We start from the raw sequence: 26,738 nt of genomic DNA, 5'->3' as shown, positions 1-26,738 counted from the left end.
GTGAAGTTTCTTTCTTGGGTTAGTAGTATTGTACCCAAAGCAATTCACCTAATATTAAACCATTCTAATCTGCACCTTATTGAATGGATTTTTCTCTAAAAATTAATGATGTCTAAAGCTGTCCAAACCGTAAGACAACACATTTGTAAGAAACTGCCAGAATTTGTGCGAATTCACAGTCTTAAGAAAAAGAATTATCTTTAAGAAAGGAAATTCTCCGAAAGAAACTGTCCATCCTTCTCCCATGTACTTAGGTATCAGAATTTTTCTAGGAGGTGTCCTGATTTGGGCTACCTGATTTCCCTCTTCACAAAAGAAATGCCGTTTGTATGCTTAGCATTTGAGTTAATTCAGTCGTCAGAACTCTGTTTACCTTTGACCTATACTTAGCTTTTCCTGCTGGGACTTTATTGTTCAATGTCAAATCTCTCAGTCTCCCTGGGGTGTGATTGTTCAGTCTATTGCAGAAAATAGCATCATGCCTTTTGGAAAAGTGGGGAAATAGAGGTCATGAAAGAACTAATTATATAGAAGATAGAATTTTCTGTAAGGAGTAGCATCATTCTAGATGATTCAGTGGAATCATACTCTTACTAGAAATTTTAAGATGTTTGCCAAATGTTAATCTTAACATATGATGATGATGATGATGACGACGACGACCAGGCGCAGTGGTTCATGCCTGTAATCTCAACACTTTGGGAGGCCAAGGTGGGCGGATTGCTTGAGCTCAGTTGTTCTAGACCAGCCTGGGCAGCATAGTGAGACCCCGCCTCTAAAAATATGTATAAAAATTAGCCCGATATGGTAGTGTACACCCGTAGTCTTAGCCTCTTAGGAGGCTGAGGTGGGAGGATCGTTTGAGCCCTTGAGGTCAAGGCTGCAGTGAGCCATGATCATGCCACTGCACTCCAGCCTGGGTAACAAAATGAGACCCTATCTCAGAAAAAAATATATATGGTGATGATGATGGTGATTTGTTGAGCATTAATAAGGTCTAACCATGCTGCTTCATGTTACACACCACGTTAACTTATTTGAGCCTCAGAATTACCCCAGTAAGTGAAAATACTTGACTTTATGCCCAAGAAAGAAAACTGGTACTTGCAAGTAAATGAGGAAGCTGGAATAGGAACCCAGGTCGTTTTTTTTTTTTTTTTTTTCTTATCAGTATGGAGGCTTTTGGGGATACCCAATGGTTCATTTTTGTTGTCTATATCTTTTTTTTTTTTTTGAGACAGAGTTTCACTCTTGTTGCTCAGGCTGGAGTGCAATGGCGCAACCTCATCTCACCGCAACCTCTGCCTCACAGGTTCAAGTGATTCTCCTGCCTCAGCCTCCCGAGTAGCTGGGATTACAGGCATGCACCACCATGCCCGGCTAATTTTGTATTTTTAGTTGAGACGGAGTTTCTCCATGTTGGTCAGGCTGGTCTCAAACTCCCGACCTCAGGTGATCCGCCCGCCTCGGCCTCCCAAAAGTGCTGGGATTACAGGTGTGAGCCACCGCACCCAACTGTTCTCTGCATCTTGTTAAATGTCAAAGTGTGTGCAAGCATTAAAGTTGTATAATGATCCTGAGTTGACTTACCTGTGTTCTGCTTTTCACATAAGAAATTCTAGTCAGGCGCAGTGGCTCACACTTGTAATCCCAGTGCTTTGGGAGGCTGAGGCATGCAGACTGCTTGAGGCCAGGAGTTTGAAACCAGCCTGGACACCAACGCAAAACCGTGTCCTTACAGCAAATACACACATTAGCTGGGTATTGTTGCATGCACCTGTAGTCCCAGCTACTCAGGGGGCTGAGGTGGGAGGATCTATTGAGCCTAGGAGATGGAGGCCACTCCATTCCAGCCTCGGCCACAGAGTGAGAGTGAGAGTGAGTTTTTTTGTTTGTCTCAAAAAAAAAAAAAAAAAAAAGTAATGCTAGCCAAATGTAAGAGAAGATATTTAAGGTTGAGATGAAAGCACATGGATTTTGGATTCTCTCTGATGTATAATATTAGGTAAATTAACATCAAATTTCTGAAGCACTATTTTCTCATCTATAGCTGAGTATAGTAATTTCTGCCCTAATTTTTTTTTTTTTTTTTTTTTTTTTGAGACAGAGTCTTGCTCTGTTGCCCAGGCTGGAGTGCAGTGGCGCGATCTCAGCTCACTGCAAGCTCGGCCTCCTGGGTTCACGCCATTTTCCTGCCTCAGCCTCCCAAGTAGCTGGGACTACAGGTGCCCCCCACCACGCCCGGCTAATTTTTTGTATTTTTAGTAGAGACAGGGTTTCACTGTGTGAGCCGGGATGGTTTCGATCTCCTGACCTTGTGATCCGCCCACCTCGGCCTCCCAAAGTGCTGGGATTACAGGCGTGAGCCACCACACCTGGCCACTGCCCTAATTTTTTTACAGGGCTTGATAAGAGGATTAAGCAAAATAATGTGTGGGTTAGCTTTTTACAAAAAGGTGGTTAACTCCATTAAAATTTTGCTTCTTAATTGGGAAATTACACCATGACCTGGGTATTAGAAAATTAGAAGGCATTGGTTTTACTTATTTTGGGTGGCATGAATGCATTGTAGTTATGTGAAAAGATGGGATACATTCTGAAGTATCTAGGGGTAAAATGACATGATGTCTAGGTTCATTCTAAAATATTTTAGCAAAGGGCCAGGTGTGGTGGCTCACGCCTGTAAGCCCAACACTTTGGGAGGCCAAAGCGGGCAGATCACTTTAGGTTAAGAGTTCAAGACCAGCCTGGCCAACATGGTGAAAGCCTATCTCTACAAAAATACAAAAATTAGCTGAGCATGATGGCAGGTGCCTGTAATCCCAGCTACTCAGCTGAGGCAGGAGAATTGCTTGAATCTGGGAGGCAGAGGTTGTTGTGAGCTGAGATCGCATCACTGCAGTCCAGCCTGGGCAACAGAGCGATACTTTATCTTAAAAAAAAAAAAAAAAAGTTAGCAAAGGAAAAATATGGATAGGTGAATATATTTGGCAAAATCTTAGCAACTGGGGAATATACATTTATGGTACTATTCTCTCAACTTTTTATGTTTGAAAATTTTCCTAATACATTTTTTAATTGTTCTTACAGATGCAGATTTTCTTTTACAATCCAGATGACTTTGACAGCTTTCAAACCGCAATTTCTGAGAACAGAATAATCGGAGCCATGGCCATATTTTTTCAAGTAAGTTAACAGTGGCTGAAGTACTTCAACCAAAGAATTCTTTGAGTATTTTTTTTTTAATTCATCGAATTGTACCATGTTTAATGAATGCATCTGTTTTCTAGTTCACACCTGTCCAAATGAAAGATATTTCATATTGTCTAATGTGTGATTTAAAATGTAAATAAGTATGTTTAGAAACATAATGAAAATTTTTGCATGAATTATTCTGATTTTATTGCTACTTGACTGGTGCACAGATTGAAGAACACATTTATCATCTAAGTTACTTTGCCGCTGAAGCATTTTGAACAGGTTCTTTCAGCATATTAAGAGACTGATATAAAAAAACGTGGTTTTTTTGAGCAACTTTAAAAGTTGACATTACTTGCAAGTAGGTTAATAAATAGCATCAGTCACTTTTCTAAAGAGACCCTCTCTCTTTCCCTCTGAGAAATCCCCATAGTAACTAAAGTGTTTGTTGCAACTATCTCTGTGTTGGTACATTTATGAACTCTTATCCTTCCATCCTCTCTTTTAATATGACTGTGTTAATGAATGCTCATAACTCAGTGTTGATTCTGCACCTAGAATCCCAGCGTTGCATCCTTCGATAAAATAATGCTGTTCAGGCTTTTTAATAAGTCAAATTAAAGTAGTGTTGATCAGTGAGTGCCTTGACCAACTTGCCTGTAGGAGACCTTGGTGCTTTTTAGTGTGGAAGGTAGTCTGAGTAGTAGGCATCTGAGTTGTCTTTCAATCTCAAAGTTGACCTAGCGACTACATAAAGGTATTCATTTCATCAATGAGTCTCTGTTGGTTGTTGGATGTCTTTTTGACAACTAAAGGAATGTTAAAGACATAAGAGCCTTCTCCAACACATCTTTAACATCTGCCTTTTTGAGCAAGTTTGTCATTGAGGTGGAGCCATTCTTGTTTGGAGTATGTTAATTTCACCACCCTTTTCAATGGGTGACACATGAGTGACAGTTTTCTCCCTTTTAACTACCTTTCTCCCTTTTCTCAAGAGAGGTAAAGGCTCAAGTGAGAGATCAGATATGAAAATTTGAAAAGCTTGATATTCTACCTAGAATAAGAACAATGGTTGTCATTGTTGATTATGGCACTGCTTTTCAAACAGTGGGTTCTATCTTACTGTTGAGCCATGAAATGATTTCAGTAAGTTCTGATCAGCATTTTAAAAACAATGACATAGAATAATATAGAATAGGAAATAAGTCAGAAAATATCAGTAAAATATAGTACAGGTAAATATATTTATAGAATTTGTTTATGCACAGTAAGCATACTGGATGTGTGCTGGATCATGATATAATGTGTATTGCTTACTGTGCATCGTGGTCAAGTATTTTGGAAGTTGTCTGTTTGTGCTATGTATTGGCCTAATTTGACCATTGTTCTCCAGCACATACCTTTTTCCTGATTACTTTTCATGAACACAATAGAGCATAGTGTTTTAAGCGCTTATTCAGAGTCCAGATACTTGCTTTTGAATTCCACATTTCTACTGCATAATGGTGATGTAGTTATTTAAACTTTTCAATCTCAGCATCCTTATCTGTGAAGTAGAGCAAACAGCTAATACATCATGCAGATTGTAGTGGTAATTAGGGGAGTTCCTAGTATGCTCCTGGAACGTAGCGGACACTTGGAAATTGCCAAATAATATGCATCTACAGCCCTCCATGTTTCTGTGGGATGGAGACCCCGGTATACATACTATCTTTTTATGAACAGACGTATGTTCTGGACACTGCCCTGTTGGCAGATGACTTGAGTTCTGTCTGGACCTCTTCTGTTCCTTTTTTTTTTTTTTGAGATAGAGTTTTGCTCTTGTTGTGCCCAGGCTGAAGTGCAATGGCGCGATCTCAGCTCACCGCAACCTCCGCCTCCCAGGTTCAAGCATTTCTCCTGCCTCAGCCTCCCGAGTAGCTGGGATTACAGGTACGTGCTACCATGCCCAGCTAATTTTTCTTTTTTTTTTTTTTTGTATTTTCAGTAGAGGCAGGGTTTCTCCATGTTGGTCAGGCTGATCTTATACTCCCAACCTCATGTGATCCACCTGCCTCGGCCTCCCAAAGTGCTGGGATTACAGGTGTGAGCCACTGTGCCCAACCCGCTTCTGTTCTTAAACTGTGATTGGTTTGCATTTGGTAGCACTGGGACCACACATACTGCTCTTAAACAATTCCCACTTGCCTGGCCAACACCTGGTTTTCTGTCATTGTTCCCTTGGTATGCTGCTTTTCATGCAGCTGGACCTCTCTGCTCCTGTGGCCCTGCCATCAGATCCACCCTCGCTTCCTTCTGTGTTGCGCCCACCTATGCCCAGACCGACAAGATTCTACTTCATCGGGAACCTTTCTTAAAAGAAAATTTTAAAAAAACCTTTTTAACATTTTTATGAGTACTGTATGGACAGTTTACAGCATGCTCTACCCAAACACTTTCTATTTTTTTCAGCTCTATAAACTCTTGTTAAATATAAGACCAATTAGAATTTTAGGCAGGCAAGACACATTGGTGTGCAAATCAACAAAATACCTCACTGTGAAATCTAGGTTTTGAATTTTTAAAGTATTTCGAGGACACGACTACTAGTTTGCATATAAAGATATTTAATGTGCACTTCATTTCTTAGGTCCTTTTCTACATTTGGCTTGCTATCCTAGAGACACAAATTGGAGGTCAGATGATAAAAAACAGAACATAATTTTACATAGATAGCAGCTGTATTAAGCTGCTTCCTTTGTCTTTCTTATTTATTTAGAGACAAGTCTCTCTGTTGCCCAGGCAGAAGTATAGTGGTACAATTGTGGCTCACTACAGCCTCCAACTCCTGGGCTCAAGGGGATCCTCCTGCAAGAGCCTCTTGAGTAGCTGGGATTACAAGTGCAGACCACCACGTCTGGCTAATTTTCTCATTTTTTTGTGGAGACGAGGTCTTGCTTTGTAGCCCAGCCTAGTCTGGAACTCCTGGGCTCAAGTGATCCTCCTGCCTCAGCTTTCTAAAGTGCTGGGATTATAGGCGTCAGCCACTGCGCCTGGCCCCTTTTCTTTCTTGTAAGCATGCATGTGCTTTTATATGCTTGAATTCTCACTATGTCATGCAATGCAAAAAAAAAAAAAAAAATTGTTATTTGAATTTGGCATTCTAGTTAGATTTCATTTTTTGATTTTTTTGCTTTCTATAAGAATGATAAATTTGAGAATTTGATATTTCTTCCCAAAATAGAGAAATCTTGGTATATATTTCCAAATTCAAACCTGGCATCTTACATTTTGGTATTGAAGAAGGGTTTGTCATCTATCTATTCAACATCTATTTGATGCCAGGAATGGTACTAGTTGCTATGTTAAACGTAATAAACAAAGTCTTCTCCTGTGCGCTAGAACCTCAGTGTCGTGGTCCCACAAGTAACAGCCAAAAAGAGTTGAACTCCTCTACTTGTAAAAAAGCTATACTCTGACTTGGTGCTTATGAACCCACATATTCATTATTCAGAGTGACACAAAGAGAATGACCCAAAAGCCCAGGCCTAGGCAAGGCCAAGTTCTGCAGAAATACCAGTAGTCCGGATGCTGATTTACTTCATATACTAGAATAATTTTTTTTTTTTACCATTTCAATTTTTCACTATCTGTGCTTCTTTTTTTGTTCTCAACATGTGCCCATTATTCCTGGTAATTTTGGCTTTCTCTCTGCCTTTGCTGTGCTTAGATATGATGAAGTTCATAATGTTGCCCTCTAAAAAGCACCCAAATAGGCACAAACCTAGCAGACATATGGTTGTCCAATGAACCCTTACATTGGCCTAGACTGGGGGTTAATTGCACTTTGCCCTATTGTGGCTTACAGGCATGATTTGTTGAATCTACACAGTGTTTATGATTCTTTTATTCAGTTAAGTATGGAAGGTTTTACACAAAATGTCTTGATGATGTCGCAGTAATCGAGATCTGTGTAGTGGCTACTTTGGAGGGAGTGCGCATTCCCATTGCAACAAAGTCATCAAGCAGTCTTATTCACATGTTCACATCAACATGATCTTAAGATCATGATGCCTGGCCTGGATCCCAGTAACTCTGAATGGCAGCTAATATGTTTTGGTAACAGATAAGAGTTGAACGTCAGTCTCAGTACTGAAAGATGGTGAGCTAGGTCTGCCCTTGAGCACGGGTGAAGGAAGGAAGAACCACCTCCATGTGTGGAAGACGGTGAATCAGGGCAGCCGCATCTTGGCCCAGACGGCTCTAGAAGGTGTGCTCCCTTTGTAGCCACTGGTATGTGGAATATTGTAACTTTCCAACACGTGGTAGTAATGTGTCTGGAGGAAGGATCACCTTTTTCTAGATCACGCGGATAACCTTTGGGCTTGTTCCCTATCGAAAGCACAGGGGAACAGGCAAGAGTGAAATTCACTTTTAAAGGATTTAAAACATAAATTTAAAATTTAAAAAATTGTCAAGGGGTAGAGGTATTTGTTGTTAAAACACTCGAGAATAAATACTTGTTTAGTTAATTTATATAAGTACAAAAACTAAAATAATTATTTTTTATTTGTTAAAGTAAAACTTCTCTACTGTTAACCTAATATTAATGCCTGTGAAAATATAAAATATCAGAAGTTATTATTTCATTGGTGCAATAGTAATCGTGGTTTTTGCCATTACTTTTTTGTTTTTTTTTTTTCCTTTTTGTGGAGAATGGGGTCTCACTATATTGCCCAGGCAGGTCTTGAACTCCTGGGCTCAAGCTATCCTCCTGCCTCTGCCTCCCTAAGAGCTGGGATTATAGGCATGAGCCACCATGCCCGGCTTTGCCATTACTTTTAAAGGCAAAAACCACAATTACTTTTGCAACAACCTAAAATACTCTTTCAAAATATTGTATTATTCTGATAACACCCTACATGGTTTATCTGGTGAAACAAATAAATATAAGAACTCAGGTTTACATGAAATAGAATCAGTGGAATGATTAGGCAATTTGTGGAAGGATACTTTGCTTTTAAAAAACTGTAATTCACAGAACGATTTCATTGGTTTCTTTTTAAGTTGATAGAAGAGAGAGTACCTAATACTCAGAATGACCTTATCTTTAAGTAGTCCTATTTTTTTGAGGCCAAGAATCTTTTATCGTCACCCTCAGAATTGGGTTCTGGTGTTTTTCCCTTGGCTTCCATCTGTTTCTTCACCATTAAATGCTTTCATCTACTTTCTCACTAGGACCGACTTGTCTTTTAACCATGTAACCTTATTAATAGATTTCAGTCAGATGCCCATAGAAGTTTGGTATTCCTGTTCTTTAGCTTTGATTAATTGTGTTTTTTCATGAAATATATTGTTACTGAATTTATTATCTTGAGGGGAACGTATCATTCATTACCCAGTTGCCATTGTCATATGAATGCTTGAAATTTCATTTATATTTCATTAATTCCATTGAACTTTGGAATCATAAACACATGATTCTTCAAGAGTGTCGGCATTTAGAAACGTTTCTTATGTGACACTGTTTCCAGCCTCCTTTATGGCTGTGGTCAGTTCTGAAACTTTGCATCAGAAACAAAGATATAAAATTATTGTCTTGTCTGTATCCAGAGATCTAGTCAATAGGTATACATTTAAGAAATAAGTGAATTGCATCTGATTTATTCATCATTCTTAAAGTATTTCTTTTTGACAAACTATTGTCACCAACTCTACTGCAGTTTCCTCATTTAATGTTCTGCTTCTACTGGGAGAGTTGCGTTGCCTTCCTTTGTACCGGTATTTTTTCATTTTTATTTAAATTCTACCCAGAATATGACTGTAGTCTTTTGGTTTTTCCCTAAGCTCTGTAGAGTCATTTGCCCCCTTTTCATTTCTGCCCTTCTTTCATAGTTGAAAGGAAACTTCAGAACTCAAATACTTTGCAAGTTGCTAACCCATTCTTTATATCATGTCGGTGTTACAGACTGCTTAATTATTTTTCTCCATCTGGAGAGGCTTAGTAATTAAATGAAATGCAGCACCTGGGATTATTTATAGACGTTGAGAAGGCAGGAGGAGTTCTTGATGACTCATCCATCCAGGGCTGGCGAGGAAGCCTTTCTCTCCACTTCCCTGCGTTTCACCTTCCCCCTCCTTCCCCGCCACGGGTAGATATGATCTGTCCTTCGTTTGACCCGCTGTGGCTCGTAGCATTCCATCTTGTATTAAAGCTGTTATTTTACTTGCTTTCTTCTGCCTTAATACTGTGAGATCATTGAGGCCTGAGAGTCTTTATTCATCATTATGTCTCTTGCACAAGGCTAATACTGTGGCTTGATTGTGTAAATACTTAGCTGAATTTCATGGAAACACATTTAGGCTCCATTGTCTAGATTGGAAAGGGAAAGCCTAATAGCTTATTAGCTACCAATTATAAAAAATAGGTGTTAGGGGGTGTAGAACCTGAGACTACTAGAGTATAAACTCTTTGAAGTTGAAGTCTGTGTCTTGTTCCTCTTTTTTTTGTATACCACCCACCCACCTTTCCCTAGCCCTCACAGCAGTGCCTTGACCTCAATTATTGCTCAGGAAATATATACTAAGTAAAACTAAGTTAAAGGAAACCTTTGTGTTTTATCACATTATTAATTATTTGGGTTTTTGAAAAGCATATATCTAGATGGCTGTGTAAGCTTCACCCAAAAAGGATGTTGTTTATGTCAGAAGTGTAAGATTCTTGAGCTGGTCAAGGACATTGAACATGAAGACTGTGTGACGATTCATTGAGGATGGTAATTGTCTTATCTGGGCTCCACTGGGTCAAACATGTTAAAGGGATGCATCTCCATTCCATAGTGCGTTCAGAGACCTTAAAGGAGTGTTTTACTGTAAAGAGTTTCTGGATGTATCTTTTATAAGGTTTCCCACCAAAATGCATTTATCTCAGTAGGTGATGAGTGAAGAAGGTTTTTTGGATTATTTAGCTAATTTTCTTTCCCGTTGTCTCTGCTTCTTTCTTGCGTTTTTCTTTACTAGGGTTCGTCTGTGATAGTTGATGAGTTAGCTTCTGTGTGTTTCAGTACATCTGTTTACTTTTTCTTGCTCTTGCTATTCTTTACACGTCTGTGTTTTTCTGCCTCTTTCCCCCCTTCTCCTTCAGATTTTCTAAGCAAACAGAATGTAAGATTTTCTTGCTTATGTATTCATTCTTGCATTCATTTGCTAACTCATTTGTTCACTCTGCAATATTTGTTAAGCACCTTCTCTGTGCCATGCTCCATGGAAATCATGAGGTATCCTTAGAATTGTGGCCTGCCCTCAAAGTAATTGAGGGATGGACAATAAGTTTTCAGAAGGGCCTTAGAATTCTTTCCTCACAAGTAGCCTCATTTTATCATTGGGAGCTAGGAGAGGACAGATCAAGTCAGGCAGATAAAATCTCAAGAGGATAATACAAGAATTATATCTTGTGTATATTTTTAAAATGATAAATATTTCATTTTGAGAGTATGAAGTTTCTAGTAGTAAATTTTAGAATTGGACTCTTTTTTCTCCATTTTTCTTCTATTCTGGTATAAAGCAGAACACTGTTAAAGTATAATTCATTCCTTTTATTTATGGTGACCTAAATTGATCTTTTTATTCTTTTTAACTATCCGCAAAGAGTCTTTTTCTTTTTTTGACGAAGAATAAATTTTCTATCGTGTTTTAGTTTTAATTTTTTTTTTTCTTTTCATGGTTCTGATGGCAGTGTGAAACAAGGGCCTTTAACTCTGGACAGAGAGAGAGAGAGAGAGAAGAGGGATAAATTAGTAATTTTACCCATCTGCCAAATTCCTGCCCTCACTCCCGACCCCTCCCAAAAAAAATACAATAACTATTTTTGAGTCTGACAAAATTGAGTTTGTGTTGGAGAATGGTGGTAGATTATTTAGAACTTCCTTCTTACACTGCTTTACAGGATAATGGCAGTAAACTAATATGATTCCTAATTTATTCCTTTCCAGTTGCTGCTGTTTGAATATTGTCCTTCTGACATTTTCCACATCCTTGGTTTTATCCAGATAGAAGTTCAATTCTTTCACTACATTACCTAGAAGTGCAATTTCAGAATGTTTTGGGTTGATTAAGAAGACTTTTTTGAATACACACACAAAAATTAAAATACATATGTTCCAATTAAACTATTTTAACAGCTAATTGATTTCATAGGACTTACCATTAAGTGAAGGCCAGAGTCATTCTTAATGTTCAATTGCAATTTTGGAATAGATTTGTGGATGTACAACATTGAATTTATAGCCTATCAGGTGTTTTCAGCACATCTCTTGTCTGCAAATGGCCTGTAATTCAAATTTCCTCTTAGTGGACATTACAGAGGACTATTTAATTATTGGCGAAGCATTACATAATTAAGAGACTTCGAATCCTTTGAATGTGACCATGTGAAAATCTATTTTAATTAAATCATTGCACTTCAAGGACGTTACCAAGTACTTTGCTTTTGTACATCATTGAATGATAGTTTAAAATTGTTTTGGCCATTAGTTGTAATATAAGTCACAGAATCTGATTTTCATAAACTCAGAGAAGATCTTAGGCACTCTGTAGTAACCTTCCTATGACGGATGACAGGCCTGGCCCTTTGAAAGGTTAAGTGATTGACCATGGTCCCCTAGCTCTATGCAGTCTGCCAAGCCGAGAATTTGAGTTGTGTGACTCCCAATCCAGCCACTTTGTTTTTTCCTAGATTTGGTCTTCCTGGAATATGACCTAGTAGGAGGCTTTAGCTGATTAGATTTATCGGGAGAACTCCTGACATAAAGCACATTATATTCACAACCGTTCTTACCTCTCTCTTCTCCCCCAGATAAATTAGTTGCAAGATGTTTCTAAATAGAATACAAACACCACTAATAAAAGTTAACATTTGCCGAGGACTTCACTCATGTAAAATGCTAATGACAACTACTGTACAATATCTCACGTAATCTTCACTGGGGCCCCTCAAGGTATTATTACCTCCATTTTATAGATGGGGAAGCTGAGACAAGGAGCTTTTTTCGGTATAAGTTATTCAAAATTACACAGGCCAATAAGTGTTGGAGCCAGCATTTCAACAGCAACCGTGTATCTCCAGGGTCTATGCTCTCAGTAAAGAACTGAATGGGAAAAGTTGGGCTTTCTGTTGAAGAGGGTGGTAGAGGGAGAAGTATATACTATTTGTCCCAGTTATTGTCATGTGCATATAATTGCTTTCAGGCCTCTCAGTTTTGCTGATAGCTGAAGAGGTATTTTCTTGTAACTTAAAATTATGTTCTTCTTTTTGTCCATGGTTAAAACCTTTGATCCTAAATTATCTTAGGCTCTGTGTCTATAATTATTTTATAGATTTGATGCCAACTTTTTTCTTTAGTTTCCTCCCTTTTATAAAAAGGCTACAAAGAGTATAGAATAAATGCTGTGGTTATGTGTAAGCATAGCGTGAGTGAATGGGGTAAAGATTTGAACTTTGAATTGAATGTATTAATTTTTTAATGGCAGCAGTTCTGAAGTGGGGAGGGAAGGAATGGGGATTTTGTCCCACGGGCTATGTAGCCATGTCTGGAAACGCTTTAGGTGTGTCAGGGCAGAGGCACTACTGGCATCTCACGGATAGTGCCCGGGGATGCTGCTGAGTATCCTGCAATGCACAGGAGAGTCCTCCACAACCAACAGTTAGCAGCCCAAAATGTCTGTGCTAGCTGAGGTCAAGAAACTCAGCTTTATGGTCATCAATTAACTAAGTGACCGAAGATACCAGAATGTCTTCATTTTGGTAGAGGGGGTCAGTTAGGGCTGTTTAGGTTATTTTCTGCAGGCCAAAGTCCATACGAATAACTAATAATCCCAGTCCCAAGAACTCCAACAGTCCCTGGCTACCCGAGACTTGGACAACTGGGATTCCAACATAAGGTGCAAAACTTGCATGCAAAAATATTTGAATCTGCCCTATTCCTACATATCCTAGGTTTACCTCTGCCTTGTTAAATTAAAGCACCCACAGGGGTATATTTATATCCAGACACTGCAGTGATTTTCAAAACAAGCACCAATTTAATAGAACATTGACTTAGATATAGAAAAGTAAACAGAGGTAAGAAGGTAAGAGCATGTACAAATGCTTTTGAACTTGAAATCAGTGAGAGCTAGTTTAAAAAACTCATAGGAAGATCAATGAAACTCGCTTGCGGAGGTTGTAGGAGAACCTGCTTCTGTAAATTACAGCACTACACAGTTTCCTTAGCATTATAGAAGGATTTTCCCAGGACAGGGTTTTAAAATGATTAGTGCTGGCTTATTTTAGAGGGTTACTATTGTCTCTTGTGAAATCTTTTTACTATATGGCCATCTAGGCATTGAGGGCTAGGATTATTAACTATCTTGAACTGTATGTATCCAGATGCTACTCACCTGTGCCCATTTGAGAAGAACCTTGCATTTCTCTTTTGATTTTGTTGTTCAGGGTTTACACTGAAGCTACTCTTTTCTCTATCTACAGCATCTTAACATTTATGATATGTCTGAACCCATCCGAAGCCCAGAACTTTTGTTCTTTGTCTTTTCTGGATAATGCCTGCCTGTCTCTTGAGTGTCCCTGTGACCCACATTCCCAAAGCAGATGTCATGTACATCACATAGATTATATTTTAAGACAGACCAGTCTGCACAGATCTTTCTGATTTTATGGAAATACATTCAACCATTTTTACATGATGTGATGGCAAACTTGGAAGAAACTTAATTTTATTTATCCATGTGAGACTTTTTATGATTTTCCCCATGTTCCTCTTTTTCTGTTAATATCTTGATCTTGGTAACACTGTTTTGCTGATTGTGATATTTTTCAAGAACGCAATTCCAGTGGTTTGTAAAGGATTAGGCGACGGTCTATTGCAAGAACGTCCATTATAGAAATATTTTATCCTTCCTGCCTTTTAACTTGCCATAGGTCACAATCTCAATGTGATATAGTAAAAGACACAGTAGTTGGTGCTCATATCATCTCTTTATTATGATTGCACAGGTGTCTTTTGAGAAAATTTTTAGCATCAAATCCCCGTTTGGGGTCTGTTAGGAGCTATGAGCATACCTGTGGATTGACTCACCTCGACACACTGGTACAGCAAATTCTATTTTTCTTAGCTCATTGTGTTCTCTGAGTATGTATTAAGTTATATGATTTTTTTGTGTCTGTGCAAATTCCTAGGTAGCTGTATAAAAATGATAGAAGAGAGCTAATTTAGGTGTTGCTTATTTAGAATTTGGATTTGTCCAAATAAGCCAAGAATTACTTACACATTTTTAAGAAGGCATTTTATTAGAGACATCAGGACTGTAAATAAAATTGCAATGGGAGGAGTTGCTTACTCCATATATCAACTGGCCATTGTCAACCCATTTTATGTGGGTATATTCATTTAATATAGCCCTTTGGTTATAACAGAGGACTCTTACATGTTCACACAAATGGATTTGGTGAGAAATACTTCTAAAATTACGGTATCGGTAATTTGTTTGCACCACATATAATAAAATGTTCTGTATATGAAACAATACTCAATTCTGACTCTGATAATTCACTTCCAGGGACTTCTCCATCCATATTACTGAGGTCTTACTCAACACTGTACAGCATATTCCCTGGTAGCTTGGCATCCCTGAACACCATTCTAATGAGGTTTCAGTGAATTATTTCTATTTTTAGGCACTCTTCAAAGGTGGCTGCCAGACACTAGTTCTAGTTGTTTTTTTTTTTAAACTGAACCGATTATAGGGTTTAGTGCCAGATGCTTCAGAAATGCAAGCAGCTAACTAACACAAAGCCAATTCCTAAATCTTTTAGGAAAAGAGATGAATGTTTAGGGTCATATCTGAACTTAGTAGCTCAGCTACTCCCCCGCTGCCCTTTTTAATAGCTGTCAGACCAAAGTTTTGTGGTTTCTCTCTATTTTGAATTTTATAAGTGAAAAATGTCCTCATCCCACTAAAACAGGTCAGACAGGTAAAATCCCAAGTCTTCTGAAAAGAGACTTACAGTGTCTGATTCTCTTCAAATATTAACAATAGTAAAAATAACAGTAGGTGATATTTATGGACTCTGCTCATGTGTCAGCTCTTCTTATATTTCTACCAAGCATTCTACGTGCATTATCCCATTTCATGCTCATAACAGCCCTCTGAGAAGGAGATTCTGATTCTAGAACCTTCCCCAGATGCTAAGAGTCCCTTTGATTCTGAAATCCATGTCTAAGGTTTTGGAGTGAGGCATCTATGTATAAATTCCAACTTGCCACTTACTGGCTTGTTCCTTTGGACAAATCTATTTAATCCCTTGCTACTTCAATCCCTTTGTCCATAAAATGAAAATAACCAGTATCTGATTGATTTGCTATGAACTTCAAATGAGATAATGTCTATGAAACTCTTGTGGAGAGGTCTTTGACCCAAAAAAATTTTGATGATAAGAATAGTTAAAATAACAATGTTGATGATGATAATTAGCAATGATTAGGTTAAAAATGCCAAAATAGAAGGAAATACTTTGAACCATTACTTCCCCATACCCTGTAGTCTGTCCCAGGACATATATTACTTCAGTATGTCAGATATACACATCCTCCTAGCCTACTTGCATGTTCGTGGAGGGTGCTTCAGATCTGATTGCAGTTGGCTGTGAGACAAAGTCTTAAGTAGTTGTTATTGGTGCTATAACTCAGTAATTCAGGAGGAGGTAACCAAATTCAAATTTCCTCAAGGAGCATCTGCATGTCTCTCTTACTACTTTAAAGAGGAGCTAAAGTCATTAGTCTTAACACCTTGGATGGTAAAAGAAATAGATATTTAATTGGAGCAGCCACGTTGGCTGAGAGAGAGACAAGTCATACATTGATATGGACCCAGATGCCTCCAGATGGTGATGAGGCCATTAGAAGGTGAAAGGGCCCCATAAGATTTTCCCCTGGACCCCAAGGAACTGCTTAATTCCCAGCAGTGATTTCCGCTTCAGGGTCAAAGTCATAAAACGGGGATCCTTTATGTGGCCCTATCTGTGCTGGAAATGTATCCTTTCCTGTGAGCTTCCTTATTCGTGTCTATTTGGTTAGAGACAATGCCAGCAATAAGGATGTGATCGTTGGAGATTTTAGAATACTAGGGCATGTGAATTATTACCTGTTCTGGCAATTTATTTCATTAGTCCCAGTGTTTGCCCTGGAGGGGAGGTGGGAGTTGAGTGGGAGATGCCATGCTCTTCTTTATGGGGCAGTTTTGACTCTTGAGTTCCCCATGGTCTAAAGGGACGAGATCACCACCATACAGCATCCCACCTACCTTCTCTCTTGTGTACCTTCTCTTGCCTTCTTTGTTCATTTCCTTTGCAATGTTGTGGACTCACTATGGTGTCCCATATATGATGGTTCAGCTGCTGTTCAGAGAACTGAATAAAATGTGGTCCCTATCATTAGGGAGGTTACCCCTTATACATGGGGTAACACACACGCACACACACATACACACACACACACACACACAAAATCTGTAAATTCCTTAAGACAAGGACCGGCCGGGCACAGCGGCTCATGCCTGTAATCCCAGCACTTTGGGAGGCCAAGGCAGGTGGATCACCTGAGGTCATGAGTTCGTGACCAGCCCGGCCAATATGGTGAAACCCCATCTCTACTAAAAATACAAAATTTAGCCGGGCGTGGTGGTGGGCACCTGTAATCCCCACTACTCGGGAGGCTGAGGCAGCAGAATCGCTTGAACCCAGGAGGCAGAGGTTTCAGTGAGCCAAGATTGTGCCACTGCACTCCAGCCTGGGCAACAGAGCAAGATTCCATCTGAAAAAAAAAGAAAAAGACAGGGACTTTCGCTTGTTTGGGGTTAATATCCTCAATGCCTATCACAGAGAGATAATGAATGAAAATAAGACATTATTTGAGAGTTAGCTTGATGAAGAAAATGAACTCTAAATCCACATTACTCAATTAAATCTCAGTTCTGCCCATTAGTAGGAGTAAAATTCAGTCAAGTCCACTTAACCTTTCTGTGTCTCAGTTTCCTCATTTGGAAAATAGGACCAGTAATAAGAGACCTACCTGGGAGGGTCATTGTGAGGTTTGTATTAGTTAATACAGGTGAAATCGATGTGTGACTGGTACATAGTAAGTCCTCAGTAAATACTAGCTCTCATCATAATTTAAACAGTGGCATGTGCCTGTCATATGTGTAGTGATAAACACGAGTTACCATGTACAACAGTTGTGCAGTGGGAAGGGTCGTTAACCTGCATGTGTGAGAGAGGAAAGGCATTCTCACCTAACAGATTTGTGATGTGTTAACTATTTTCTGTTTCTTCCTCTCCAAACTCAGTGGGCCAAGAAAGTGTAAAACAGCTTTCCTCAATCGTGGCTGCACACTGGAATTACTGAGCAAGCTTTAAATAATGCCAATACTCGGGTTCCACCCCTGGGATTTAGATGTAATTAGTCCAGGAGATGGCCTGAACATCAGGATTTTTAATAGCTGCTTGTGTAATTCTAAATAGTGCGCACAGGTTGAGAACTAGCAGAGCTCATCAGAGATCCCTTGGGTTCCCTTAATTGCCCTCCACCCCGGCTCCTGTCATGCCAGCTTGCCGCTTAGGCAGTTGATGATTCATCTAGGCCATACTCTGGGACTCTAGTCTTCTTAAAGAGCATGTTCTCAACTCCTGAATTCATGATCCTCCCGCCCTCCACTTCCCAGAGTCGCACCAGTCCGACTTGAATTCTCTTCTCATTTCATAGTGAACGGCGGAAGCCAAGTGATCAGACATGCCATTGTCTGTTGGTTTCCCCCCTTGGTTTATTATAAAAAGTAGGAGTGAACCTGTGAGAACAGGTGGAGGGAAGCATGGTCATTTGTCCCACCTCATTGGAGCCAAAAGAAACCCAGGTATGAGATTTGCTCATGATAAGGTGGATTGGAGGATATGATGCACCAGAGGATGGTATACATCTTCATGCTTCCTCCCTTGGAGATGAGCGTGTGGAACAAGGCCTGCCTGGCCTATCGACTCAGGTATAAGGGATTAGGAGCAGGGGCATGGTTGGCCCATGGACCTGCATATATTGGTGACTGGAAGTAAGATCATCCTCTCTGGCTGGTGCCTGGGAAGACAGGTCCACAGGAAAGGGCTGAGCTTGCTTTTCCTTTGAGTGGCCCTGCATTAAGATGGACCTATCCTTACCTTGGGGAGAGGTAGCTGGGGGTAGAGAGTTGGAGGGAAGAGAGACAGCTTTTTTCCAAGCACTTTGGAATAAATCAGTTTTGCTACAAATTCCCACTTCTGGTGAGAGTGGAAGGGCAAGTTCTTACCTTCTCTCTTCCTTTTCCTCCTGCTTCTCCTATTACCAATAATATTCAGGAAGAAAACTTTGTTTCTGTGTGCCAGTTCATATCCATTATCTGCTTTGACACCTCAGACCTTTAAAGTAGGAACTTCTATCCCCAATTGACAAATGAAACCAAGCAACAGAGATATTCAATGATTTGCCCAAGGCCACTCAACTAGAAAATGGTAGGATTTGAAGCCATGTCTTTCTTACTCTGGAGGCTCTTTCCCTCTTCTCAACCTCAACATTAGGCTGCCTCCTACCCTCCTGGAAACTCCCTACCCACCTTTTCCTTCCAAGGAGTGTAGATCTAGGGTAGGGTCAGCCACTCTAGAATGTGTCTGATCATCCCTTGGTGCGGGTGCCCTTGTGACAATACTTAGGACCAAATTAGGACTTTGAGGAAAAGTCTTTTTTTCAGCAGAGATCTTGTCTTTTGGAACCACTTCTTCTGCAGGTTGCTCTCTCCTGAAATTTGGATGGTGCTATGGTTTGAGAGCTTCGCGTTCTCCACTAGTCTGCCTCCAGACATTCCAGTGAGTACCTATGGAATCTCACTTCAAGCTCATACAAATTGGTTTTTGACGGTTATTGCCATGCAGCTCCCCTGGTCCCATTGCTTCCGTAAAATATTTTGGATGTTCTGTGCTAGGATGTTCCAGGCACTGGCAGCACCTGCTGAGTTGCTCGGTACCCAGAGCCAAGTCTCTTCCAGTCCAACATCCCCACTGAGGCTATCCAGGGCCTGTGCTGAGAATTTATTTCTGCACTGGACCAGGAAAGATGCTCGTCTTATGAGACTGGGGAGGCTGGGGAGGCTGATGGACCCCTCAGCTGCTGCTGAAACTTTTTAGAAGCCCCGAAGCAGTTCTGCTCATGCCTGGCTGTGTTCTGCCAAGAGGCACTTTCAGACTTTCCCACATCAGGAAGGCTGCAACCTGCCGCAAAGGAGCCGTTGTATCCACGAGCCAACTGTGCCATGCAGAATGGTAATCTACCTTCTGTGCCTTTATCTTCCAGGGCAGCAACATCCTAATCTTCTCTCTGGCTTTATAAATGATGAAATGTTGCACAGGGCTTTCTGTCAGGCAAACATGTAAAATCAGCCTGGATACCCAGCAAAGTACCATGCCTTCCATTACATCCTTGTTATGAAAGCTTCATTTAAAAATTCTTGGATCATAAAGCGAAGAGAGAGCACGGTGTACCATCACCAGTTGTTAAGCAGACAGTCTTGATGTCAGAGGGGACTCTTTTACGCAGTGATGCTATCAGTTATGGAGAATGTCAAAGCTGCATCCCCGTGTGACCTTTAGTGAGGCAAAGGAAGAATGTCTACAAGGAGATTTTTGTGACTTGGTGTGGTTGCAGCCTCGCTGTGGACTCAGGAGGCTCTCTGGGATATAAATGACAGCAGTTAGAGATTACACCAGTACAGGAGATCACGTACCATCCTGGGTTCTCAATGAAAGAAGAGTGTTACTGTCTCGGCCTGTCTAGCTTATACATATATAGTATAACCTGGCCTCCTTCAGTATTCATTCATCAGATATTTCTTGTAGACAACTGTATGCTAGGCACTGTGCTAGGCACTGAGGCTGCCCTGATTAGAAAATACCTGTGTAGTCTTGATCTTTGTGGACATCACAGGCTGTTGGGGGAATAGAAGTTTATCATGTAAATGTGCCAATGGACGTGTGATTCAATATGTGAAGTCTAGTGAAGGAAAAAGACATTGATTGCTTTGAGAGCATGTGATGAGGATCAGGTCCAGATTTGGGGATCAAGAAAGGCTCTCTGGGAGAAGACAGGATTCAGCTGAAGTTAACTAGAGTGGGAATTAGAGGCTGAGCAGAGGAGATTCTCAGCTGCTAGCAGTAGCATGAGCAATGGCCCCAAGCAGGAGAACTGAGTGCTCAAGGACCAGAGAGAAAGCCCCCAGGGCTCAAGCTAGAGCACTGACTTCACTAGACCGCAAAGAGTCTTGAAGGCCATCAGCCCTGGACTTTCCTTGGAAAGCCAATGAAAAACTGACAGAGCAAGGGGACTAACTTGGTTGGCATTTTGAGCAGATCAGGAGCACTACTGAGAGAGCTGAGCTGGAGAGGAGCAGGGGAGGACACATGGGCACCCCTTTGTCAAAAAAAGGAGAGATGGTGGTGGCTGAGACCTCGGGAAAAATGATATCTTTCTATTACCAAGATTGTAAGGATTTTATGTTCTTATGTAGGAGGAAGGAAATTAGTTTCAGGCTCTGGGAGCATGCATTTGAACCAACTTGGTTACTCATGAAAAGAACACTTCTGGAGGATGAAAGCAGGTCAGAAGGGGCTTTAGAAATGCTGCTCACGATCAGGTTTATAGAAACATTCTTACTGTTGTTTTGATACTGGCAATTTTTCTGAGCTCACTTTTTGCTGCTTTTCTCATTTGATATTTTCTCCTGTTGTCTTTATTTCTTGTTTTATGTGTGTTATGTGAGTGTATTGAATCAGCTTTCTGCTTTCTTCTGGTTCTATTTTAATTTTGGAGAGCTGGACAAGGGCGTGATTATGATGATCAGCTTGTGTGTATGTTTTGCCATGTGTTATTTCTGCAAATACAACTAACTGCTTTCCATCGTAAATGTTAATTTTGCAGCCATATTGCAAAACCTGTAAATCCATAGATTGAACTTCTTGGGGGATTTCGTTAGTGTATTTCTGCAAATAGTTCATAGATGTCTAATATATAAAAATGACAGTCAGCATTCATATAGTATCATATGATTCTCTCCACCCTCAGAGTTTCAGGACAGATTGATGACCAGGCTGAAACCTGATTATAATTATCCAAATAAAAGAACAAATTAGGCGGATGGTTCCTAGCTGCATTGGGCTTTAATGTCAATCACATTTTATACTCAGTTATAATTTGCAGTTCTAAAGACCTCCCATTTAGGTTTCATTTGTAGTACAGAAGGATTTTTACATGTACACAGTTTACTAGCCCATCTTAGAAACACAAAGCAAAAATCCACCCATCTTAAGAGTGAAATTATGAGCTAAGCTGGCTTAAGTTGACAACATTAGCAACCCACTTTCAGAAACACAAAGACGCCCCCAGCCAGCCATTACTATTATCACGCGCTTAAGCAAAGAGCAAACTCAGAGTCTCTTTGGAACCGATTGCCTTTGTTCCACTTAGTATCATAAAGGAGATATTGGCCGTAAAACCTAATGGTATAAGATAGGCTTGGTAAAGGACGGCCTTTTCAGTTCTTTCAGATCTTGCTCATGTAATCTTCCAGCTGAGAAGTGAGAATATGACTCCTATTAAGTGCAGTTCAGGATGTTCTGCCAAGGGCAATATTACTCCAGCCCTGTGTCCGTTCCAGCAAATGCAAACCTAAATAAGCCCCACAGCAGCACTGAGTGTTCTCTAAAGGACTGTGCGCTGACATTTTCACGTAAAATAAACTAACACTCGTAAGTAATGGTGCATTTTCAACATGATCATGTGACAGGTATATGAACACAATTGGTGGTGGGGGGCATATTTTGGGGGGCAAGAGAGGACTCCTCATTCACCCTTCCCCGAGTTACAAAATGCCATAGCATAATGGGAATCTGTTCAAAAAACAAATTTCTAGATGATATCCTGCATATGAAATAAACTTCACTCAGTCTTTTGTACCATCTGTATCTAGCATACTTATAAAATACAACAAAGTATGCATTTTTAATAAAGAGGCATGGTGTTGATTTTCTTCTTCAGTCCTCTTTTTCTTTTTTTTTTTATTTAAGTTCTAGGGTACATGTGCACAACGTGCAGGTTTGTTACGTATATATACATGTGTCATGTTGGTGTGCTGCACCCATTGACTCATCATTTACATTAGGTATATCTCCTAATGCTATCCCTCCCCTCTACCCCCTCCCCACAATAGGACCCGGTGTGTGATGCTCCCCTTCCTGTGTCCAAGTGATCTCATTGTTCAATTCCCACCTATGCAGTCCTCTTTTTCTTTTCTATTATTTTATAAGGTACACAAAGTATATTATTTGTATTTAGGAATATTTTAGTGGGACAACAAGCATGGCCAAACATGATCTCGTGAAGCACTTTTTAGAAGAGGAAGCATTTGAGATTCTCAAAAGCACTTTCAGTGAAATGTTTTTAAATGCACAATGTAATGTTAAGAAATTAGCTTCAGTTATTAAAGCAAAGCAGCAAGTATGTTAGAGTAACAACTACTGCCATCATACTTTCCCAGGTTTGAATAGCTGCTATCACAGAGATTTAATAATTCTAATTTGAGGTTATCTGCATTGAATACTAAGCTTTTGAATGATTGCATGACTAATAAAAGAATTAGAAAAAATAGTTTAATATCAATTTATTTTCCTGTAGGGCTTGACATTTTATCTAGTGCCTTTACCTATATTATATGATTTGATCCTTAAGAGAAATACAAGCCCTCCATATCCTTGGGTCCTAGATTTATAAATTCAGTCTGGGAATTGAAATTATTTGAAAAAAATTTAAAAAAAAATGAAATCATACAAATGAAAAAATAATACAACTGTTTGCGTATCATTTATATTGTATTAGGTATTATAAGTAATCTAGAGATGAGTTAAAGTAAGCAAGAAGATGAGTATAGGCTATATGGAAATACTACACCATCTTATGTAAGGGACTTACGCATCTGTAGATTTGGGTATCTGTGGGGTCCCTGGAACCAATCCCCTGTGGGTACCGGGGATAACTGTAGGCAAATAAGGCATTGTCAATTTTATCCCACCCTCCACCTTGGCTCCAGCTTTTATTCTGGCCGTTAAAAAAAATACTGCCAGGCGTGGTGGCTCACGCCTGTAATCCCAGCACTTTGGGAGGCCCGAGGCGGGCAGATCGCGAGGTCAGGAGATCGAGACCATCCTGGCTAACACGGTGAAACCCCATCTCTACTAAAAATACAAAAAAATTAGCAGGGCGTGGTGGCGGGCCCCTGTAGTTCCAGCTACTCGGGAGGCTGAGGCAGGAGAATGGCGTGAACCTGGGAGGCGGAGCTTGCAGTGAGCCGAGATCGCCCACTGCACTCCAGCCTGGGCGACAGAGCGAGACTCTGTCTCCAAAAAAAAAAAAAAAAAAAATAGAGTTAGAGGAAAAGATGAGAGGTTAAGTAACTTGCCCAAGGTCGCATGGCTGCAACTAGCACCCAGACCCTGTAGCTTTTATTCCTGTATTCTTTACTGCCTTCCAGGAAACCTGGTTTTTCTGTAGTAATTGGCCTTTTCTTAGTTTTTATGAGTGTACAGGTTCTGTGAATATTCTAGAAGACATGCTAAGTATGTTTATATTTTCTCTTAGAAAGCTAGCAGAATCTGGTGTCTTCCAACCTTTCATACTTACTTACATCTCCTTGTTAACAGATGGTAGAACTGAAGAGAATCCATAAACTTGAAGGGTTGTGGCCACAGAATATGTTCTGACTCCAGAGATAGGGGTGTGAAGTGTAGGATGTCTTAGAAACAAAAAGCATATCCTAGTGCCACTAGACAGACACATTGTGAGATGATGCATTTTTGTTATAATTTAGAATTTAGAGTTGTTTGAAACAGGACGTGTCCCTGATGCCCACCTGCCTACACATATAGCTGCATTTCTTATTTGCTCTTGAAATTCCCATGTTTAGGAATTTTCACCATTGGCACTAAAACTGGGGCCCTTGTCCGGGATTTGATGGTATGAGGAAAATTTGCCTGAATTTGTGACTCAGAGTAAAGCACTAAAATCCGGCGGTCCAGTAGTTGAAGATTCTTATAATCATCTATTTCTGCTTCACCATTAATTCTGGTGTAAGCAAGCCCTTACTGTGGAATGTCATTTTTTGATTCCTTACTAACCATCACTACTTCCTAGTCTTTCAAAATGGTATTTTAGGCCTGAAAATTAATTCCAAGAAAATAATTCAAATATTAGAAAAGTTGTGGCCACAAAAGTGTTGATTCCACTAATATGATAGTGAAAATTGTTAGGAAAAAAACACAAATGCCCAACATTTCAGAAATTATTAAATAAATTAGGTCCATCCTGAAGTTGGAATTATATGACTGTTAAAAATTACACTTTATGTTCTTACACAGAAAGGTGGATGGGAAAAAGAAGAAAAAATTATGTTTTATAGAGACTTTTAATGACATGAGCCATGTTATTAATTAATACTGTTACTGATAAAATGTTAATACCGTAAGCAAACACTGCAATTAAGAATAGCAAACACGTATATGGTTCTTATTACAAGGCACTCATCAAAACATTTAATATATATATCAAGTGACTTTGAGGTAAGTAGTCATAGTACTTAAGTGATAAATCTTTTTTTTTTTTGAGGCAGAGTCTCACTCTGTTGCCCAGGCTGGAGTGCAGTGGCGTGATCTCGACTCACCACAGCCTTCGCCTCCCAGGTTCAAGAGATTCTCTTGCCTCAGCCTCCAGAGTAGCTGGGACTACAGGCGGGCACCACCATGCCCGGCTAATTTTTGTATTTTTAGTAGAGATGGGGTTTCACCGTGTTGGCCAGGATGGTCTTGATCTCCTGATCTCATGATCTTCCTGCCTTGGCCTCCCAAAATGGATAAATCTTTTAATAATGTAATTTTTAGATGAGGAAACTGGAATCTAGCTAGTAGTTCACATACCTAGTAAGTAGAGGATCAGGAATTTGAACCCCTGAACTCAGCCATGACTGCTGTTTTGCCTAAATAAGGTCCACAAATCATGACACAAAATGCGTTTTTGTGTATGAAAAATGTGGAAGGGTCTTTGACCCAATTCCCATCACTGGTGACCTGTGTGGTGGAAATTTGGGTGACTTATTCCTGTTCTAGTCGCTTTTATATGTCAAACAGAAAACCAACACTTTGGTTATTACAGCATAATGCATTTTTACGTAAATAAGCAGGAACCGTCTTTACACCTCCTGGGATTTCCTTGTTGCCGAGTGAAAACCCATCCCTACACTGTCATTTTATGTCTTTCAGTTTCTGTGCAGTCAGACCACAGAGAGGGGCTTTCTTCGCCATGGATCTGGCATCCCTTCAGTTAGAGAGTGGATCTGGACACATGCCGGATTTGCCTGGATGTTTTTCTGCTTTCCAATCATAAGCCAAAAAAACAAAAAACAAAAACAAGAAGCACACAGGAATGTATGATTCAAATTCTGAATCTCTCAGTTCCCATCTCTTAATTTTTTCGTTGGTTGGCTAAATGTGTGGGCATTTTAGCCGTGGAATAAATACTAGTAAAGACTTTATGGAGTAAGTAGCGGGAAGCATTTTTAAATGGTGCACTCTTTGCACTGAGCTGTGGACAGATAGGTTGTTTATAGGCTGTTTCATATCCAGCCTCCTTTTTTGTTTTGTTTCATTTTATTTTGTTTTGGTCTTTTGCTGGTGAGAAGTAGAACCACGCTTCTTTTGTTCTTTCTCTACCTCTCTGCTAAATCTTCTTTTATATGTAATATTCTGTAAAGTATAACTTGCAATGATAAAGTGGCATCCAAAATCCTAAAGGAACATGTTAAAACATTTGAGGAATCTCTTTCTTCTAGAAATATGTGTGAAAATATTTGTTAATAAAACATGATTGAGAGTTTGCTTCAGCATAATTGGAGGAGTGTGAGGATGTAGATGGAAGAAGACTGGTCATGAAGCTGAGTGATGGGTACCTAGGAGTTCATTACACTTACTCTTTCTACTTTTGTTTATGTTGAACAGTTATCATCATTAAAAAAAATGAAGCAGTCACTTAACTAGTATCTCAACAATTCTATTGCATCATGAGATGCAGCAAATTTAATTTGGAAGGGTAATTTTCAGGAAAGCAACATAGAACTTTAGTCTGTAAAAACCAAAACAAACAATTGAAATGTGGAAAATTCCAACAGGCAATCACATTATGTGCATACAGGATCTGTACCATGGCAAAGAATAACTGATTCTTCGTTTCAACTTAACTAACTTTATGATAATATTATTAATCAGTTTTAATATGCTTAATTATGACTTTTGAGCTTTAAGCCCTTTGTACACACTTCACTGTCTTACCCTTTACTACTACACAAGTATCTGAAATGTTCACTTTGACTGCAGACTCTCAGCCTTCCAGGCCATCCTG

General features: G+C 39.7%; 1 protein-coding gene across 1 annotated transcript in view; it reads left to right on the top strand.

Annotated features, from left to right (window-relative positions):
• PTPRG (protein tyrosine phosphatase receptor type G) overlaps positions 1 to 26,738 on the top strand; it is a 729,284-nt gene that overhangs the window by 525,896 nt on the left and 176,650 nt on the right. The window contains exon 5 of the mRNA XM_031662790.1: positions 3,091 to 3,186. Coding sequence (XP_031518650.1) covers positions 3,091 to 3,186 — 96 coding nt within the window. The remainder of the gene's footprint in view (positions 1 to 3,090; positions 3,187 to 26,738) is intronic.

This window comes from Papio anubis, chromosome 2 (assembly GCF_008728515.1).
Source record: "Papio anubis isolate 15944 chromosome 2, Panubis1.0, whole genome shotgun sequence".
NCBI lineage: Eukaryota > Metazoa > Chordata > Mammalia > Primates > Cercopithecidae > Papio > Papio anubis.
The sequence above is the reverse complement of the archived record's forward strand: the minus strand, read 5'-3'. Positions and strand labels throughout refer to the sequence as shown.